General features: G+C 33.1%; 1 protein-coding gene across 1 annotated transcript in view; it reads left to right on the top strand.

The window, feature by feature from the left end:
- Positions 1–22,308, top strand: part of HDX (highly divergent homeobox) — a 146,975-nt gene that overhangs the window by 28,067 nt on the left and 96,600 nt on the right. Inside the window, exon 3 of the mRNA XM_030807410.1 lies at positions 6,995–7,048. Within this exon, the coding sequence (XP_030663270.1) occupies positions 6,995–7,048 (54 nt within the window). The remainder of the gene's footprint in view (positions 1–6,994; positions 7,049–22,308) is intronic.

The following is a 22,308-nucleotide window of genomic DNA, read 5'->3' as shown; positions in this document are numbered from 1 at the left end:
CTATTCAAAGTGTGATTATCTACTTGCTGTTTTGTTTCTTCTTTGTGGAGGAGGTGAATACCAGATGTCTCTAGCCAGCCATCTTGAAGCCCCTGCTCTATGTGGCTACTTTAAAATATCTAGATTTTCTTAAAGTCTCATTCCGGCATCTTCCAGAACCCTTAGCTGCTCTATTATATTCCTCAATTAGTAATATCTTTCCCCAAGGGTTCATGGGTCTTCAGTCTCTCTGAGGTTTTCATGAGCTTTGTTCACTGCTTCTCACCAATTCCACTAGCCTGAGATCTGAGATGTGCCACTATTGGCTGTCTAAACTCCAGATTAGGAGATAAAGAGACAAATTCCTCAGGCAGACCCCAGACAGATTAAAATGTTGCAAATTCAGTCCACCTCATACTCTCTTACTCACAGAAGAGACTGGGGATCAGGCCACCACACTTCCCCAAAAATGTGCTCTGCCATACCAGGAAGGGGTGCAACAAGGCAAATAAAAACACTGTGAAATCTCCTACTATTTTGAATGTGACATTTTCTTGATTGTACACTCAATTGGTTGCTGTGAATATGGTTTCAAGAGCTACTATAAAGTTATTTCAACTAGTCACTAGTTGTTTATTTAATATTTACAGGGGAGGACAAGGATCTATAGCTACCTAGGGCTTCATCTTGCTTACTTTTTTCTGCTGTTTTTTTGAAATTACAGAATAAATGTATCAGTCCATACAGTGTTAATGCAACAGACAGACATTGTGTTTGATTTATTTTAAAAACCCATCTTTTGGTTCAACATGTAGTCATATGCAAAGAAAAGATATAGAGCTGTGATTCATGGTAACCATTCTATTCCAGCCCAGCAAATATGGGTAGCCTGACAAAAGCAATAAATCTTTTGTTGTTGTTTGATGAACTGATCTCTGAATGTGCATGTAATAAACTGCTTCATTTCAACTATATAAATGTATTTAGAATTTAAAGCTAACATTGACAATTTATATTCTGAAATTAGTAAAGAGCTTTTATATTTCCCAAATTTCTATTTTTTTACATGAGTAGAATTAATATAATATTTTACAATATGCTAGATAACATAATTTTAGGGGCTCTAGATTTGTGATTGTTTATTCTTTAGTGCCTTTGGATAAGAAGATAAACATTCCACATATTAACTTACATTATTTTATTTTTATCTTCCATTATTTTTAACAGGTAATATCTCAAGAATCAGTAGGATGAATTTGGTTTGTGACGTTACATATGAGTACCTTTTATAATTTCACTGAAACATCTTAGAATTCTAGTTTCCCTGATTTTAATTTTTGTAGTTTGTAAAATTTTACTACTATGTATAAAAACAAATTTCTTTTTTTTTTTTTTTTTGAGACGGAGTCTCACTGTGTAGCCCAGGCTGGAGTGCAGTGGTGCAATCTCGGCTCACTGCAAGCTCCGCCTCCCGGGTTCACGCCATTCTCCTGCCTCAGCCTCTCCGAGTAGCTGGGACTACAGGCGCCCATCACGACGCCCGGCTAACTTTTTGTATTTTTAGTAGAGACGGGGTTTCACCGTGGTCTCGATCTCCTGACCTCGTGATTCGCCCGCCTCGGCCTCCCAAAGTGCTGGGATTACAAGCGTGAGCCACCGCGCCCGGCCTAAAAACAAATTTCAAATAGCATTTTGGTTTTCAATTAGATGAACTTTACAGGCTAATAGTTTTCTAAGCACCAGATTTCTATCACATAATAGAAGAAAAATTCATATGCTTAAAAATATGTTAGTTGTTTATCCAAAAGTTGTAGCATTGAAACTTTAATTTGTAAAGGCATTCTAATTTCTGAAAACTTTTCTGAAGACTTTGTAGAGAGAAAAGAGGAAAATATTTTTATATACACCAAGACATCTTTTTTCTTTGCTCCAGAACACATTGTTCTCAACCATAAATAATTTACTCCCCTCCTCCACAGCTCCTTACCCCATGCATTAGTCTCATATATATTGCCACTCTTGGCTTTTTTGTTAAATTTCGGCAAATTACAGCTAGTGAATAATAAACGCCCAAGTTAATTCAATTAGTCAATCAGTAAATATTTATTGAGTGCTATCATATGCCCAACAATGTTCTCTGTGCTGTACACCTCATAATTGAAAAAAAAATTAGGAAACTCTGCCTATTAAAGCAGAGTGATTGATAGGTTTCTATGCTCATCTAATACTAAAACAACTGATGGAAAGCTAAAACCCTGATTTATGAGTCTCTTACTGCTGAATTCTTTTGAGAGGCCTGGTTATTTCTTGATTGCTTCATTTAATCAAATGCCATTTAACAAAATGCTAAGTAATCAAATACTCAATTTTCCTGGCTCACATAAAATGCAGTATATATCAGATAGTAGCCTTACTAGCCTCATAAGTTGGTCTCAGATTTTTAAAATAGGATGTACAGTATATACGTAGAACTGTCTTTACAACATATTTTTGAAATCAAAAGAATGTTTTTAACATATAATCTCTGTGTGACTATATAAAATAATTAGAATAAATTTTTAAAACTTGCTACTTTGCTCTTGACAATCTAATAATCTAGCGGAAACATTAAAGCAGATTCATATGTGGGGTCTAAATTGTGTAAAATAAAACAGCAAAAATTCCTTTAAGAATACCTAAATCATCTATAAAGCTTAACTATTTGCATGCCTTCTTATGAATGTACAACCATGTACAGTAATGAAGATATATCATATATAATTGATACCTTGATATGAAGAGTCTATTTAAAATATAAGTATGATTTTACATGAGACTGGCAAGTGTGTTATAGTTAAACTCATGAACGTTAAGTGTGTATATGATGTGACTCCAGTATACATCTAAATAAGTGCATTATTTTCGTTGTGTATCCACTCTTAGCCATGAGATGCAGATTTCCAACAGTAAGTACACTTTCTTTCATTTACTTTTAAAGTTGCAATTCTCCGTTAGCTCCAGCAGACCAGGCACTCTGGGAAGCAGTTAGCCATAAAAGGACTATTTCCATTATCTCCAGACTATTTAGTTCTCTTCCATCTTATACATAAGGCCTTTCTTCAGTAGTGTGCTTTATATTTCTCTTCTTAATTCCTACCTCCTTACCCAGGTTCCAAGCTGGAATTACTTCTCTTCCAAACTATTATAACAGTTTCTGTACTTCTTTAATTTACTGTACACACAGACACCTAAGATTTGTACTGTATAAAAATACATTTCTGATCATACCATACCTCTGTTTGAATGCCTTCAATGGCTACCTATTTTCTACAGAATTAGATATAAATGCACCTTGCCATTCATGATCTCCACACAGGGACCTTAACTCCCCTTTCTAGTTCTAGTTGAACTGACCATTCCCCAAATACATCCTATCTTTTTATTCCACCGTGCTCATGCCATTCTTTTTTTTCCCCTAAAATGCTGATGTTTTTTATTTCTATTAGAGTTCTACACATCTTTTAAGGTTAAGCTAAGATATCAATTCACAAGTAGGTGTAATTTTGTCATATTTTGAGCTCCTGTTGCACTTCATTTATTGTAACTCCCTTGTGACATTTAACAGTTTTCTTTGCAGTAAAGACATTCACTTACCTGTCTTATCTCTTACTCTCAAGCAATAGTTCTTGCTGCCCAGGAAATTATCTTTTACTGATCTTTTATTTCCTGTAGCACTCTAAAACAGCACCACATATAGAAGAAATACCTGATTGGAAAGTTATATATACTTATTTCAGTAATGTTCGATCTCGTCAAAAGTTTTTGAAGTTCTTTCACAATTGCTTTAGGAGCTGGCGGAACTTTTTTAAATGCTTCAGTAGTGACAAATAATTCTCATTTGAGGGAACATTTGATTTTAAAAAATAGTCAGAATTTATTCTAAGCCACGTTTAGAGCCTAACATGAATGTTCAATTGGGGCTGTTATATTTTCAATTAAAATAAAAGGAGTGCAATGAGACAAAATCTCTGGGTGAGGTATGAACTGACAATTCCAAAAGGAAAGTTCCCAAAATGCTTTGAATAATGTCAAAATCATTGTAATGAGTTTATAACACTCCAAATTTTCTACTTGGAAATGTACAGCACTCTTTTGGATGTATATGTTCTAATATATTTGTTAAACCAGTCTCATCTCTTTGAAGATTTATTTCATAGTTTTCCAAACCAGTCCGTATAAAGTGAGTTTGGAATTGAAATATCACTTAAGTGAGATGTGTATTACCCTTCTAATTTGAATATTGCATTTCATAGCTTTGGTGAATGAGAAATATATCATTAATAGTTCACCAAATAAAGCTTCCCAAATTTGAGGAAAGATATTTATTCAAAAAAGCCTACAAATTCAGTTACTCTGACCAGCTGTTCCTGAGTTCTACCAGAAATGTAATGAACTGAACAATGGATTTGAAGTAAACATTACAGATTAGTTAAATACAACATTTGAGTATCATGTAACTGCTGACACAGAATTATAAAACAAAAAAGTGAAACTTCTTCCAAAATCACATGGAATTTATAATATTTGCGTACTATGTGCTTATAGGAGTTCTGTATTTTCCTTACACACAATTGACTTAAGCGGAAAACCACATTTCATATTTCTCAAATGTATAGTCAGTGTTTATACAAAATCTATTACAACGTTTGTTGTATCATCTTTATCATTTCATATGAAATTTTTTAGCAGTTACTGGTTTAAAGTTTTGTTTTGTTTGTAATTCATTTGGTTTATCATATATTTTCTAGAAATTCTGTATGGTCAATTTTGAATTATTTTACTAATGGAAAAGAATATGTGAACAGATAATCCAAAACACTTGGTATCTATATTTTTTCTAGATTATATTATATTATTTAAGCAGATGTATTTCCCTCACTGAGGCTAACAATGAATTTTCAAGCCCTAACACACATTGGTGGGATAAAAAGAAAAAATACATTCTGAATAATTTTTAAGAATAAACTTTTTATCACCTTCAGTTCATCATTAAAAAAATCAATTATTCACGCCTTCTCATTAACCCCTAGCATTCCAGTTAATTGCCATTTTACTGTAATAGTATTTTATCTTGAGTAAAAATATTTTTTATTTTTCCTTAAAAGTATTATTTGGAGTTTATATCATGTTTAGCTTATTCCTTGCATTTTGGCACACTTGTAACTCAAAGTAAAATGGCAGGTCTGGTGGCCAGGAATAATAACAGCTTACCTGAAGTTTGAATAACTGAGAATATTAATTTACTACTCACATTGATCATCACTCCTTGTCAATAGGCATAATACTATTTAGGTCATTACTGCTTATAATTTATGAAAAACATTAAATATTTTATTGAATGCCTTGTTCTCACTTCAGTGACCTACTGAGACTGATTTGCCTTGTCAGTCTCTCAGGAGGTATCTGTTTGGAAGGGAAGGAAAGAGCAAGTGAGAGGTACACCCCAATTCTTGTGCGTCCTATGATAAAGCATAGTTAAGTCCAGGCTAACCTGAACCACAGCTAACAGACTACCTTTGTCTTTGTAAATGCTCCCTAAAATCCCACTAGAGTAGCATCTGTCTACCTGTGTAGCAATGCTGAGGTAATAAGGTGTTACTGGCCATTTGTCTTAGTGGTTTCTACCTAAAAAAGGACTACCATACTGTTGAATAGGATTTGTAGGAAGATTATTTCAATTTTGGGTGTGAGTACTTAGGTAGATGAGAATGTATTGAACTTGAATATATCCATAACTACCACAATACCCTGCCCCATTAGTAAAGGTCAACATATTTCACCATTTCTGGGAAATTATCAGAAAGTATTTGCTCAAGTATAAAATACTTGTATAATATGCAAGAAATATCTCAAGACTCCAACATTGCTAAACTTTACTAGCAAAACTAGACACTGGGTCATAATTCAAAAAGAACAAATTTTATCAAACACATTGTTATCTAGAGAGGTTTGATGTATATATAGTAATGATTAAAGGTTTACTTTTTCTCCCTTTTTCAATCATACATTATTTATGCAAAGAGAATATTTCATTAAACAAATGGGCTTATTAAAATATACAATTCACCGTTTTGCAAGAAAGAGTGTAGGGAACAGTGAATAGAATTCTATTGAGGCCACTATTTGGAGAAAGATTGTTTCAGTCATTTATACTGTAGGTCTAAGATTTGTATTAAGAAAACACATGTAGCAATAAATCCATTAGTCAGTGCTGAGTTTAAAAAGTAAATAGAGGTAATGTGTTTAAGTAGTTAATAGCGCACATCATTCATTATGAAGTCATCTCTTGCTTTGTGGTAAAGCCCTATTTAAAATGTGACTGCAGTAGTCCTCCCTTATCTATGGTTTTGTTTTTCATGGTTATAGTAACTTGCAGTGAAGTACAATAAGATATTTCGAGAAAGGCCACATTCACATAACTTTTATTACAGTATTTTGTCATAACTGTTTTATTTTATTACTATGTTCATTTCTTAACTAATTTATAATTCAACTTTTTCATAAGCATGTATGTATAAGAATAAATATAGTATACATAGAGTTCGGTACTCTCTGCAGTTGCAGACATCCACTGGGTGTCTCAGAGTATGTTATCTGTGGATACGGGGGCCTACTGTATTCTATACTTCTTGTAACTTCTTTGCTTCAAAAAGCATTGAATTTTTATTAAAACAATTGTATTATCTACAGATTTTAAAACTTGCAACAGAGTCCCAACAATCGTAGGGCTCCCAGCAATGCCTTAGAACCTTTTTTTTTGAATTCCCAGAAGTCTGCATCACTTCTCAATTTTTTTTCACCAAGAAAGACTCCTTAAAATCTGTTGAGTTCAATAAGGAAATAACATTTTATACATGGGGAATATGTTCTGAATGCAGATTTATCTTGAAATAGTGTGTGAAATCTTTGGTGTTGATCAACATTCCAAGTACTGTCAATAAATAGCTTACTGAGATTCCATTTATTGTTTTCACAGATTTCAGGAAACCTTACTGTGCCTTGGATTACAGGGTGTTCTAGAAAAAGAGCAGTAAGTAATCTTTCATTTAAAGCAGCAAATGGGTTTCCCCTTGTGCTGTTAGTAAAAATGCCATTGAGAAAATTGCCATCATATTTGTAAAGCTGGCAAAACTGAACCTTGATAGGACTACATTGTCTCAAAAGACATATTTCAAGATCATAATATTTACATATACTGCAAATGTAATCTTAATTATAATGTAGTAATCAGCACACCATATAATCCATGGGCAGTTTTCTCAGTTTTAAAAGTGACTCCAAAATAATTCATAAAATATGATTTTTTCTACATCTAATCAACCCAATTAATTTGATCAATTGAATCATAATTTATATAAAAATCTCAATCAGTATTGCATAATTTACTATTTTCTTTTAGTGCAAGTCAGTATTTAGAAATGATCAGTAATTAAGGTTTACCAATCTTATTTTGTGCTCTAGATTTCTGATACAACTGTTGTAATTTTTAAAATGTTAATATAACAGAACTTCAGTAAAATTGTGCTTTCTCAAAGAATCTCATTTTTGTGTGTAAGACCAATAAATCTGCATTTTGGCAAATATCCCAGGAGATTTTGATGTGACTGGTCCCCAGATAGGAAAACATTAAAAGGCTTTAATCATAAAAGATACATGAATCGACTTTTAGAAAGACAAATAATCCAAAGCAATCCTAAGCAAAAAGAACAAAACAGGAGATATCACATTGCCTGACTTCAAAGTATACTATGAGGCTACAGTAATGAACACAGCATGGTACTGATACTAAAACAGACACATAGACCAGTAGAACAGAATAAAGCACCCAGAAATAAAGCTGCACACCTTACAACGGTCTGATCTTTGACAAAATCAACAGAAATAATAAATAGGGAAAGGACTCCTCGTTCGATAAATGGTGCTGGAATAACTAGCTAGCCATGTGCAGAAGAATGATACTGGACCCCTACCTCTCATATGAAAATTAACTCAAGATGGATTAAATATTTAAATGTAAGACTGAAAACTATAAAAATCCTAGAGGAAAACCTAGGGAATACCCTGCTCAACATTGGCTTTGGCAGGGAATTTATGGCTAACTCACCAAAAACAATCACAACAAAACCAAAAATAGATAAATGGGACCTAATTAAACTCGAGCTTCTGCACAACAACAAAAAAATTACCAACAGTGTAAAAAGACAGCCTACAGAATGGGAGAGAATATTTGTAAAATATGCACCTGACAAAGGTCTAACAGCCAGAATCTACAGGGAACTTAAACAAATCAACAAGCTAAAAATCAGTCTAAGTAAAAATGGGCAAAAGACATGAACAGGCACTTTTCAAAAGAAGATATACAAGAGGTCAACAAACATGAAAAAAATGTTGAACATCACTAGTCATCAGAGAAATGCGAATCAAAACCACAATGAGATACCATCTCTCACCAGTCAGAATAGCAATAATTAAAAAGGCAAAACAAAAAAACAAAACAAAAGAAAAAACCAGAACTGATTCTCCTTAGTCTATGGAGAAAATAAAATACAATGTTGCTGGGAATGCAAACTAGTTCAGCCACTGTGGAAAGCAGCTCGGAGATTTCTCAAAGAACTTAAAATATAACTACCATTTGACCCAGCAATGCCTCTACTGGGTATATACCCAAAGGAAAATAATTCATTCTATCATAAAGGCACATGCAGCCATATATTCATTACAGTGCTATTCACAATAGCAAGGTCATAAAATCAACCTAAGTGTCCACCAACAGTGAAGTATATGTGGTACATATACACCATGGAATACTATGCAGTCATAAAAATGAATAAAGTCATGTCCTTTGCAGCAACATAGATGCAGCTGGAGGCTATTTTCCCAAATGACCTAATGCCAGAACAGAAAACCAAATACCACATGGTCTCACATTTAAGTGGGAACTAAACATTGAATACACATGATCATAAAGACAAGAACAACAGACACTGGGGCTCACTAGATGTGGGAGGGAGGGAGGGGGTGTGGGCTGAAGAACCACCTGTTGGGTACTATGCTTATGGTCTGGATGTGGGATCACTGGGACCTGAAGCCTCACCGTTATGCAGTTTACTCATGCACATGTACACTTTAATCTATAACAAGAGTTGAAATTAGAAAAATACGTAAATAAAAAGAAAGATAACCCAAGTTATTTTATAATGGATAGGATACATAAAAATGAAGCTAGGACTTCAGTATTGGCCAAGATTGTCTTATTCCTTTATCCATTTTCTTCCCCAAAAAGTAGAACCATAAACTGTGAAAATAATGTAAGAGGCCACCAAAGGAGAATTCTGAAAGGATGAAAGAATAAAGTGACACATTAGGAACTCCAGGAATTAGAGGAACTACAGGGTGTTCTGGTCCCCCACTTAATATTAAAAGGAGATTCAAGCTGGGAACCTCATGTCCCCCACCTTAGCAATACAAGAAAGCTTTGGTAGGCTCATTCCCCATCCCCCATCTGCCACCAATTGGAGCAGGATCTCAAGAACAATATGAAGTGAGCCTGGCAACTTTGACAAAGAAGATTAACTGGAAGTTTTGCTGACAATAAGCAGTCGGGAGAACTACTCTCCATTCCTACTAGACCAGGACATTCTCTCCCTCATCAGGAGACACCAGGCAGTAATATCAAGGAAGTTATTGGCACAAAGAGTAGCTTAGTCTCTTGACTCCTGGAAGCAAGATAATTATTTCCTCTACCTAGAGATACAAGTGGCTTATTGGCAAGAGGAAGAGGGACCAAGCCACAATGGGTAACTAGTCTAAAAAGTGTGCTATGTATTCCTGAAGGATGGAGATTCCATTTTCCACCAAAGGACACTAGTTTGTTGGGCAACACCAATGGGGGTAGGTATCTCCTCACATGTGCCTGGTCTAGATCAGCTCCTTCTGTCCTCTTAGGTGGCACCAGTAGGGATTACTGGAAGCTCTAGTGGAACTAGGTAAATCAAGCAGATGAAAATAACACCACGGAAGTTATGAAAGTTGAACTATTATTGGAACCATAACCAATAAAAGTAGGCCAGGACTTGCATGTTAAACATAACCCAGTGACTGCCTGCAAAATGTTTTTAAAAAGCCAAGCATGATTGTGTGTGCCTGTAGTCCCAGCTACTTGGGAGGCTGAGGTGGGAGGATTGCTTGAGCCCAGTAGTTCAAGTCCAGACTGGGCAACATAGCAAGGTCCTGTCTCTTAAAAAAAAAGTCTCCTAAGGTAGTGACCAAAGTAGACTGGAAACAATTGAAGATTGCTCCTTGAATTAAATTATTACCTTTATTACTATATAATGTTTGCCTTTGTCTCTTTTTACAGCTTTTTACTGAAGTCTGTTTTATCCAATATAGATATAGTTACTCATACTTGCTATTGGTTTCTATTTGCATGGAATATCATTTTCCATCCTTTAACTTTCACTCTATGCATGTCTCTACAGGTGAGATGAATTTATGTAGACAGCATATAGTTGGATAAATATATATGCATCCAATACTGGAGGACCCACATAGAGCAACTATTACTAAATCTAAAAGGATAGATAGACTGTAATACAATAAATGTTGAGAACTACAATGCCTCACTCTCAGTATTGGACAGATCATCTAGAAAGAAAATTAACAACAACAACAAAAACACACAATGCATTTAAACTGTACCATGGACAAAAAAAAAACCAGCAAACATTTACAAAACATTTTCATCCAACAGCTGCAGAATACACATTAATCAGCATGTGGTGTATTCGCCAGGATTAACTATAGGTTAGGGCACAAGACAAATCTCAACACATTTTTAAAAGTTAAAATCGTATCAAATATCTTATCTGACCACAATGGAATAACACTGAGCATCAATAATAGAGAAACATTTGAAGCTATACAAATACATAGAAAATAAACAACATACTCCTGAATGACTAACGGGTGAAGGGAGAAAATAAGAATACAATTTTAAAATTTCTTCAAACAAATGAAAATAGAAACACAACATACCAAAACCTATGGGTCACAGCAAAAGCAGTATTAAAGCCAAGGTAATAGCAATAAATGTCCATATCAAAAACTAGAAAAAAAATCAAATAATCAAGTTAAAATGCATTTTTCTTAAGTAAGTAGAAAATCAAGAACAAGCCAAATCCAAAATTAGTAGAAGGAAAGAAATAAAAAAAACCAGAGTACTAAATGAAATGGAAACTAAAAAATATATAAAATACCAATGAAACAAAAAGTTTTCTGAAAAGATAGGCAAAATTGACAAACCCTTAACTAGACTAAGAAAGAAATAGAGAAGACCCAAGGAAATAAAATCAGAAATGCAAAAGGAGATGTCATACTGGATACCACACAAATAAAAAGGATCATTAAAACTACTATGAACAGCAACATGCCTAAAAATTAGAAAATCTGAAAGAAATGAATAAATTCCTGGATACATAGGACTTACTAACATTGAACCAAGAAGATATAGAAAATCTGAAGGGACAAATAAAAATAACGAGATTCAGTTAATAATAAAAAGTTTTCCAACAAATAAAAGTCCAGGATTGAATGGCTTCATCACTGAATTCTACCACACATTTAAAGAAGAATTATTACCAGTTATTCTCAAACTATATCAAAACATAGAAGTGGAGAGAACTCTTCCTATCACAGTGTGTGTGGCCAGCATACTGATACCAAAAGCATACAATGATACAACCAAGAAAGAAAACAACAGGCCAATATCACTGAAGAACATAGATGCAAAAATCCTCAATAAAAAACTAGCACAATTAATCCAATAATATATCAAAAAATATGCCATGATCAAATGAGATTTATCCCAGGAAAGCAAGAATGGTTTAACATACACAATCAGTAAACATGTTACATCACATGAATAGAATGAAGAAAAAAACCTTATCTCAATAGATGCAGAAAGAGCATTTGATAAAATTCAGCATCCATTATTTATTTGAATTCTTGATAAATTAAATATAGAAGAAAATACTTCAACACAATAAAGGTCATATATGAAAAATTCACAGCTAAATAATAATGAATGGAAAAAAGGTGAAAGCCTTTCTTCTAAGAATTGGAACAAAACAAGGATTCCTACTTTTATCAATTCTATTCAGCATAGTACTAAAAGTCTTGGCCATGGTGACTAGGTAAGATTAAAAAAAAAAAGAGCATTCAAATTAGAAAGGACAAATTAAAATTATCCTTTTTTAACAGACAATGTGATCTCATACATAGAAAAACTTAAAGACTCAAACACAAAACTCTTTAAAACTGATAAGCAAATTCAGTAAATTTGCAGGATACATCAACATACATATTCAGTAGCATTTTTATGCATAAACAACAAACAGGATGAGAATTAAATCAAGAAGACAATGCTATTTACAATAACTGAAAGAAATAAAATACCTTGAAATAAATTTAACCAAGGAGTTGAAAGAACTGCAATTAAAAAAAAAAACAAAACACTGATGAAAGGAATTGAAGGGTACACAAATAAATAGAAACACATTCCAAGCTCATGGACTGGAAGAATTAATATCATTAAAATGACTATACTGCCCACAGGAATCTACAGATTCAATAAAATATTTATCAAAGTACCAATGAAATGTTTTATGGAAATAGAAAAAATATTCCTAAAATTTATATGGAACCAAGGAAGAGCCAGAATAGCCAAAGCAATACTGAGTAAAAGGAACAATGCAGGAGGCATCACACTACCAAACGTCAAAATATGCTACAAAGCTGTAGTCACCACAACAGCATGGTTTTGATATAAAAACGAACACATAGAACCATAAAACAGAGGAGAGAACACATACATTAATTCACATACTTACAGCCAGATGATTTTTGACAAAGGTGCCAAGAGCACTCATTGGGAGAAGAAAAGCCTTCTATAAATGGTGATGGAAAAACTGGATATTCGCCTGCAGAAGAATGAAATTAGACCTCCTCTCACACAAAAATAAAAATCAACTACAAATGGATCAAATACCTAAATGAGAGACCTCAAGCTACAAAGCTACTAGAAAGAAGCATAGGTAGTGTGCTTCAGGACATTTTCCCAACAAATAGAACAAACAGCAGGTCTAAGAAAACATTTTATCAATAAAACCTCAAAGGCACAGGCAACCAAAGAAAAAATAAATTGGATTATATCAAACTAAAACGTTTCTGCATTGCAAAGAAAACAACAGAGTTAAAGGTCAACCTAAAGAATGGGAAAAATATTTGCGAACTGCTCACCCAACAGCAGATTAATATCCAGAATAGTTTTAAAAACTGCAACATCTCAACAGAAAAAAAAATCAAATTTTTAAAGGAACAAATAACCTGAAAAGATATTCCTCAAAGAAGACAAAAAAATGGCCAACAGGTATGCTGACATTATACTGATTGGGCAAAAGCTGGAAGCATTCCCCTTGAAAACCAGAGCAACACAAGAATGCCCCCTCCCACCACTCCTATTCGACATAGTGCTGGAAGTCCTGGCCAGAGCAATCAGGAAAGAGAAAGAAATAAAAACCATCCAAGTAGGAAGAGAGAAAGTCAAACTATCTCTGTTTGCAGATGATATGGTTCTATACCTAAAGAACCCCATAGTCTCTGCCCAAAAGCTCCTTTATCTGATAAATAATGTAAGCAGAATACAAGATACAAAAGCAGTGTACAAAAATCAATAACATTTCTATACAAAAAGAACACCCAAGCTGAGAGCCAAATCAGGAACACAATCCCATTCACATTAGCCACACACAAAAAAACCTAAGAATACAGCTAACAAGAGGGGTGAAATATCTCTACAATGAGAATTACAAAACACAGCTGTAGGAAATCAAAGATGACACAAATAAATACAAAAACATTCCATGTTCATGGATAGGAAGAATCAATATTGTCAAAATGGCCATCTCTTCAAAGCAATCCACAGATTCAATGCTAGTGGGAATGTCTATTAGTGCAGCCATTGTGGAAAACGCTTTGGTGATTTCTAAACGAACTTAAAACAGAATTACCATTTGACTCAGCAATCTCATTATTTGGTATATACCCAAAGGAATGTACATCATTCGACTATAAAGACACATGCGTGTGTATGTTCATCACAGCACTATTCACAATAGGAAAGACATGAAATCAACTATAAGTGCCCATCGATGGTTGACTAAATTTTAAAAATGTGGTACATATACACCATCAAATACTACGTGGCCATAAAAAAAGGCAATATGGATGGAGCTGGAGGCCATTATCCTAAGCGAACTAACATAGGAACAGAAAACAAAATACCACACGGCCTCACTTACAAGTGAAAACTAAACATCAAGTACATATGGACAAAAAGAAGGGATAACAGACAATAGTACCTACTTGAAGGTGGAAGGTGGGAGGAGGGTGAGGATAAAATATCTACCTATCATATACTATGCTTATTGCCTGAGTGACAAAATACTCTGTACTCTAAACCCCTGTGATATGCAACTTACCTAAAAATGTGCACATGTATTCTTAACCTAAAATAAAAGTGTAAACATAAAGTTAAATTTAAAAAAAGAGAGAAAAAGAGAAGAAAGAAGGAAAGAGGGAGAAAGACAGAAATTGTCAACAAGTATATGAAAAAATGTTCAACATTACTAATCATGAGGAAAATACTAATCAAAACCACAATGTATTAACACCTTACTTTATTAGGATGGCAATTATCAAAGAGACAAAAAAAAAATCACAAATGCTGGCGAGGATGTAGAGAAAAGAGCTCTCTTACAAACTGTTGGTGGGAATTTAAACTAGTACAACCACTATGGAAAACAGCTGGTGGTTTCTCAAAGAAATATGAGTAAAACTACTATATGATCCAGTGATTCCACTACTGGGTATTTATCCAAAGGAAAATAAATCATTTCATAGAAGAGACATCTGTACCAATATGTTTATTGCAGCACTAATTCACAATAGCCAAGATATGGAGTCAACTTAGGTGTACAACAACAGATGAATGGATAAAGAAAATGTGGTATATATACACAATCGAATACTATTCAACCATAAGAAAGAATTAAATTCTGTCATTCATGTCAATATTGATGGAACTATAAGACATTATTTTAAATAAAATAAGTCAGGAACAGAAAGTTAACCACCACATGTTCTCACTCATATTTGAAAGCTAAAAAAGTAATCTCATACAAGCCAAAGTAGTACAGAAGATATTAGAGGCTGGAAATAGTAAGGCGAAAGGGATGATATGAAGAGATTTGTTAAAGGAGACAAAATTACAGCTAAATAGGACTAAGCTCTAGTGTTCTATACCAGTGTAGGATGACTCTGGTTAAAAATTAGTTATTAGTATCAAATAGCTAAAAGAAGGATATTGAATGTTCCCAAAACAAATAAGTGATAAATGTTTGAGAGGATGGATATGATAATAACACTGACCTGATCACTATACATGAAATGTATCAAAACATAGCTATGTACCCCACAAATATGTGCAATTATTATTTGTGCATTTAAATATACAGCTAGTTTTTTTTTTAAATTGTCCTTTCCATTGCAAAAAAATGGACCTTTCTCAACTTTGTAGAATGTATGTATAAAAAACACGTACATAATGTTATACTTAATGGTGAAAGAGTGAATACCTCCCCACTAAGGTCAAGTAAAAGTCATGGATGTCCCCTTTTACAATTTATATTCAACATTTTACTGGAGGTTCTAGACAATGCAGTAAGGCAAGAAAAATTTAAGGTATCCAATCTGGAAGAGAAGAAATGAATGTGTCTTTATTTCCAGAAGACATGATAGTTTATATATAAAATCCCATGGTATTTAATTTAAAAAGCTACTAAGGCTAATAAGTGAGATTAACAAAATTACAGGATACACGTTCAATACACAACAACCAATTGTGTGTTTATAAACTACCAAAAAATAATCAGAAATTGAAATTTTAAAAATATATTTGAAAATAACGTAAAATATGAAATACTGAGGGATAAATCTGACAAAAGCTATGCAAAACCTCTGCCCTGAAAACTATAAAATATTTGTGAAAAAATTTAGAAGGGTTTTAATGGAGAGATATGCCTTTTTTTCCATGGGACAAAATTTCTAATATGCTAAGATATCATTTTCCCCACAATTATTTATAGATTTAGAACAATTTTAATCAAAATTTCAGGTCACTTTTTGTAGGAAATTACAAACTGATTTTTAAAACTTATATGGTAATTAAAATTACTTAGAAATAGCCAAAACAACTTTGAAAAAACATATAACTGACAGGATAACACTTCATGTTTTCAAAACTTATTACAATGCTATAGGAATAAAAACAGTGTATTATTGGAATTAGATGAATAAATCGGTGAAACAGGATATGGAGTTAGACAATTTATTTTTTTAAAAAGTTGTAGATTCAGTTCAGTGGAAACAGGGTAGTATTTTCAACAAATGGTTTTAAAATGATTGAATATCCACATGCAAAAAATGAATTTTGGTCCATAGCACACACCATATATAAAAATTAACTCAAAATGGATTGTAGACATAATCATAGGAACTACAGTTATTTTACACACCTAGAATAAAACATAGAGAAAAAATTGCCACTTTTGGCTAGGCAAAGATTACTTAGATTTCACATTAAAAGCATGATTCATAAAATAGCAAATTGATAAATTAGAATGTATTACAATAAAAAACTCCTGCTTCTCTGAAGACACTGTTTCCTTGGAATAGAGTGGAACTTCCTTACCTGTTAAAATACATCTATGGAAAGCCTATTGTCAGTTAACTACTGACACATGATGCATCATATATGAACCTCAAAGATATTATGTGATTTCTATCATGTGACAGAAACCAGACACATGACATCACATATTGTATGATTCTATTTATGTAAAATGTCCACGAAGGACAAATACAAATTCATAGAGACAGAAAGTAGACGAGAGTTTTCTGGGGCTAGGGATGGGAATGTGAAGTAAATGGAAATGAACATGAGAGATATTATTGGGGAAATTAAAATGTTCTAATACTTATATGTGATGTTTGCACAACTCAACAAAGTTATTAAAAATAATTGAATTGTACCCTTGAAATGGGAAAATTGTGGTATATGTCAAATGTACTGCAATGAAGTTATTTTATAGAAAGACAGGGTTATGATAATGAAAAGACAAGCCCAAATAGAACATATAACAGAAGGTCTATCTGATAAAAGGATCTGTTTCTAGAATATGCAAAGAATACTCAAAACTCGATAAGGGAACAAACCCGATAAAAAATGGGCTAAAAACTGAAAGACACTTCACCAAAGGAGATATAGAGATGGCAAATAAGCAGATGAAAAGGTGCTTAATACCATTAATCATAAGGGAAATGTAAATTTAAACTACAGTTCGGCCACTAGACACACACTATAATGGCTAAAATTGAAGACTGATCATACCAAATGTTGATGAGGATGTGGAAGAATTGGAACCCTGAGACTGCCAGAAATGTTAAAACACTCTTTAAAACAGTTTGACAATTTCTAAAAGAGTTAAACATGCATTCATCGTATCATCCAGCTATTCTACTGATATGTATTTTACCCAAGACAATTTATAGCACATATCCATACAAAGCCTTGTCCATAAATGTTTATATCAGCTTTCTTTCTTTCTTTCTTTTTCTCTTTCTTTCTTTCTTTTTCTTTCTTTCTTTTCTTTCTTTCTTTTTCTCTTTCTTTCTTTCTTTCTTTTTTTATATATCAGCTTTATTTATAATAACCAAAACCTGGAAACAAACCAACTGTTCACTAACAGGTAAATGAACAAATTGTGCATTTCTATATAGGAAAAATACTACACAACAATTAAAAAAATGAACTGTTGATATGCCCAATAACATGAATGATTCTCAACATAATCATGACAAGTGAAGGAAACCAGATTAAAAAGAGAGCACATACTGTATGCCTTGATCTATATATAATTATTGAAAATGCAAACTAGTAACCATAATCATTCATTGACTGGTGAGACAGAAGAAAAGGAAAGGGAAAGTTGATTAACAGAAGGCATTAGAAAACATTGGGGCGTGATGTTTATGTTCATTATCTTGATTTAGTGATAGTTTCTTTAGTGCATACACATATCAAAACATCTAATTGTACAGATTAAATATATGCAATTTATTGTATGTTAATTAAACCTAAATAAAGCTCTTAAAAGCGATTCTTAAATTCAATTATTGGAGAAGCTGGGTATTTGAATCTACTTCTTGAACTGTAAATCTTATGAAATGTAATGTAGATCAAGCTTGTGTGATGAACACTTAGTCTTCAAATTAACAAGTACTGTAGGTGCAAAATACATATTGGATTTCAAAGAATTACTATGATAAAAAACACGTACAATATTCCATTAATATTTTTTATAAATTCTGATAAGGACACTTAACATAAAAGCTACTATCTTAAAAATTATAAGAGGGAAAATATAGTATTGTTAATTATAGGCATGATGTTGTACAGCAGATTTCCGGAACACACTCACCTTTTCTCAGCTTCTATTTTTAATATTTTTATTTTTAAAATAAAATTGTATATATTTAAGGTGTATAATGTGATGTTTTGATATAGACATACATAATGAAATGATTACTACACTCAAGCAATTAGCATATCTATCTCCTCACATAGTTACTATTTGTTATTTTGGGGAGAGCACCTGAAATCTACTCTGTGAAATCACTTGAAAATATACAGCACAGTTTGATTAACTATTGTCACCATGCTATACATTACATCTCTATATTTATTTATCCTACATAACTGCAACTTTATGCCTTTTGACCATCTTCCCATTTCCCCATATCTCCCACCCCTAATAACCATTGTTCTACTTTCTATTTTTATGTGTTTGACTTGGTAAGATTCCAAATATAAGTGAAATCATGCAGTATTTTTCCTTCTGTGTCAGCCCTTATTTTGCTTAGCATAATGTACTCCAGGTTTACTTCTGTTGTTACAAATGGCAGTGTTTCTTTCTTTTTAAAGGCGGAAAAATATTTCATTATGTACACCTTAATTTCTTTATTCATTCATCTGTTGACAGGCAATTATGTTCTTTTCATATCTTGGTTGCAGTGAATGACATGAGAGTGCAGATATCTCTTTGAGGTACTTATTTCATTTCCTTTAAGTATATAACTAGGAATGGGATTGCCAAATTATATGGTAGTTCTATTTTTAATTTTCTGAGGAGTCTTCATACTGTTGTTCATAAAATAGCTGTACCAATATACATTTTCACTCACAGTGTACGAGAGTTCCCTTTTCTCCACATACACGCCACTTGTGATTGTTTGACATTTTTAAAAGTCTTTTTTTCTTAAAATTTTTTAATTTTTAATTTTTGTTGGTACATAGTAGGTGTATATATTTATGGGGTGCATGAGATGTTTTGATACAGGCACGCAATGCTTAATAATCACACCATATAGAATGGAGTATCCAAACTCTCAACCATTTGTTCTTTGAGTTACAAACAATATAATTATACTCCTTAAGTTATTTCAGAATAAATTACCATTAATTTATTATTGGCTACAGTCACCCTGTTGTGCTATCAAATAGTAGGTCTCATTCATTCTATTTTTTTCATACATTAACCATCCTTACCCCTCCATCCCCTGCACCTCCCCACTACCCTTCCCAGCCTCTGGTAACCATTCTTCTACTCTCTATGTTCATGCATTCAATTGTTTTGATTTGTAGATCCCACAAATAAGTGAAAACATGAGATGTTAGCCTTTCTGTGCCTGGCTTATTTCACTTCATGCTCTCCAGTTCCATCCATGTTGTTGCAAATGACTGAATCTCATTTTTTTCATTACTGAATAGTATTTCATTTTGTATATTTACCACATTTGCAGGATTCATTCATTTTCTGATGGACAGGTGCTTCCAAATCTTAGCTATTGCAAACAGCGCTGCAACATAGGAGTGCAGCTATCTCTTTGATATATTGATTGCCTTCCTTTTGGCTATATACACAGCAGTGGGACTGCTGGATCATGTGGTAGCTCAATTTTCAATTTCTTGTGGAACCTCCAAACTGTTCTCCATAGTGGTTGCACTAATTTACATTTCTACCAACATTGTACAAGGGCTCCCTTTTCTCCACATCCTCATTAGCATTTGCTATTGACTGTCATTTGGATATAACCCATTTTAACCGTGGTGAGATGATGTCTTATTGTAATTTTGATTTGCATTTATCTGATGATTAGTAATGTTGAGCACATTTTCATATACCTCTGTCATTTTTATGTCTTCTTTTGAGAAACATCGACTCAAATCTTTTGCCATTGTTTTGTTCAGATTATTAGATTTTTTTCTATAAAATTGTTTGAGCTCCTTATATATTCTAGTTATTGATATCTTGCCAGATGGGTAGTTTGCAAATATTTTCTCCCATTCTCTGAGTGGTCTCTTCACTGTGTTGATTGTTTCCTTTGCTGTGCAGAAGCTTTTTAACTTGATGTGATTCCATTTGTCCATTTTTGCATTGGTTTCCTCTCCTTGTGCAGTATTGCTCCGGAAATTTTTACCCAGACAAATTTCCTGAAGATTTTTCCCAATGTTTTTTTTGTAGTAGTAGTAGTTTCATAATTTGCAGTCTTAAATTTAAGTATTCAATCCTTGATTTGATTTTTATCTATGGCGAGAGATGGGGTCTGGTTTCATTCTTCTGCATATGCATATCCGGTTTTCTCAGCACCATGTATTGAAGATATTGTCTTTTTCCCAGTATATGTTCTTGGAAGCTTTGTCAAAAATGAGTTCCCTGTAGGTGTGTGGATTTGGATCTGAGTTCTCTATTCTGTTTCATTGATTTATGTGTCTGTTCTTATGCCAGTACCATGCTCTTTTAGTCACTATAGCACTGTAGTATAATTTGAAGTCAGGTAATGCGATTACCCGTTTTTAATCTTTTTGCTTAGGATAAATTTGGCTGTTCTGGGTCTTTTGTGGTTCCCTGTAAATTTTAGAATTTTTTTTAAATTTCTGTGAAGAATGTCATTGGTATTTTGAATGGGATTGCATTGAATCTTTATTGCTTTGGGGATTATGTGCACGTTAACAATACTGATTCTTTCTATCCATGAACATAGAGTATTTTTTTTTATTTTTTGGTGTCCTCTTCGTTGTCTTCCATCAGTGTTTTATAGTTGTCATTATTATAAAGATGTTTCAGTTCTTTGGTTAATCTCTAGGTATTTAAGTGTATTTGTGTCCATTATAAATTGGGTCACTTTTATTTCTTTTTCAGATTGTTCACTGTTGGCATTTAGAAATGCTACCGATTTTTGTATGTTGATGTTGTATCCTGTAACTTTACTGAATTTCTTTATTCCTTCTAATGTTTTCTTGTGGAGTCTTTACATGATTCCAAATATAAGATCATATCATCTGCACACAAGCATAATTTGACTTCTTCCAATCCAATTCGGTTGCCCTTTATATCTTTCTGTTGTCTGATTGCTCTAGCTAGGACTTCCAGGACTATGTTGAATAACAAGGTGATACTAGATATCCTTGTTATATTTAAGATGTTAGAGGAAATCTTTCAATTTTTCCCCATCTGTATGATATTATCTGTGGGTCTGTTGTATATGGCTTTTATTATGTTGAGATATGTTCCTATGTTCCTTCTATCACTAATTTTTTAAAGAGTTTTATCCTGAAGGGATGTTGAATTATATCAAATGCTTTCAGCAAGTCAACTGAAACGATTGTAAAGGTTTCATACTTCATTCTGTTGATATGATATTTCACTTTGCTTGATTTTGTATGTTGAAACACCCTTGCACCTTAGGGGTAAATCTCACTTGGTCGTGATGAATAATCTTTCTACTGTATTATTGAATTTAGTTTGCTAGTATTTTGCTGAAAATTTTTTGCATCAATATTCACCAGATATATTGGCCTATAGTTCTCTCTCTCTCTCCCTCTTTTTTTTTTTTTTTTGATGTTTCTGTCTAGTTTTGGTTATCAGGGTAATACTTCACCCATAGAATGAGTTTGGAAGTATTCCCTTTTTCTATATTTCTTGGAATAGTTTAACTAGGATTGGTATTAGTTCTTCTATAACTGTTGCAATTCAGCGTTGAAGGCATTGGGTCTATGGCTTTTTATTGTTGTTGTTGTTTGTTTGTTTGTTTGTATTTTTACTGAGAAGCCTT

The sequence above is a fragment of the Nomascus leucogenys genome, chromosome X (assembly GCF_006542625.1).
Source record: "Nomascus leucogenys isolate Asia chromosome X, Asia_NLE_v1, whole genome shotgun sequence".
NCBI lineage: Eukaryota > Metazoa > Chordata > Mammalia > Primates > Hylobatidae > Nomascus > Nomascus leucogenys.
Note: the sequence above shows the minus strand (reverse complement) of the source record. Positions and strands in the feature narration are given on the sequence as shown.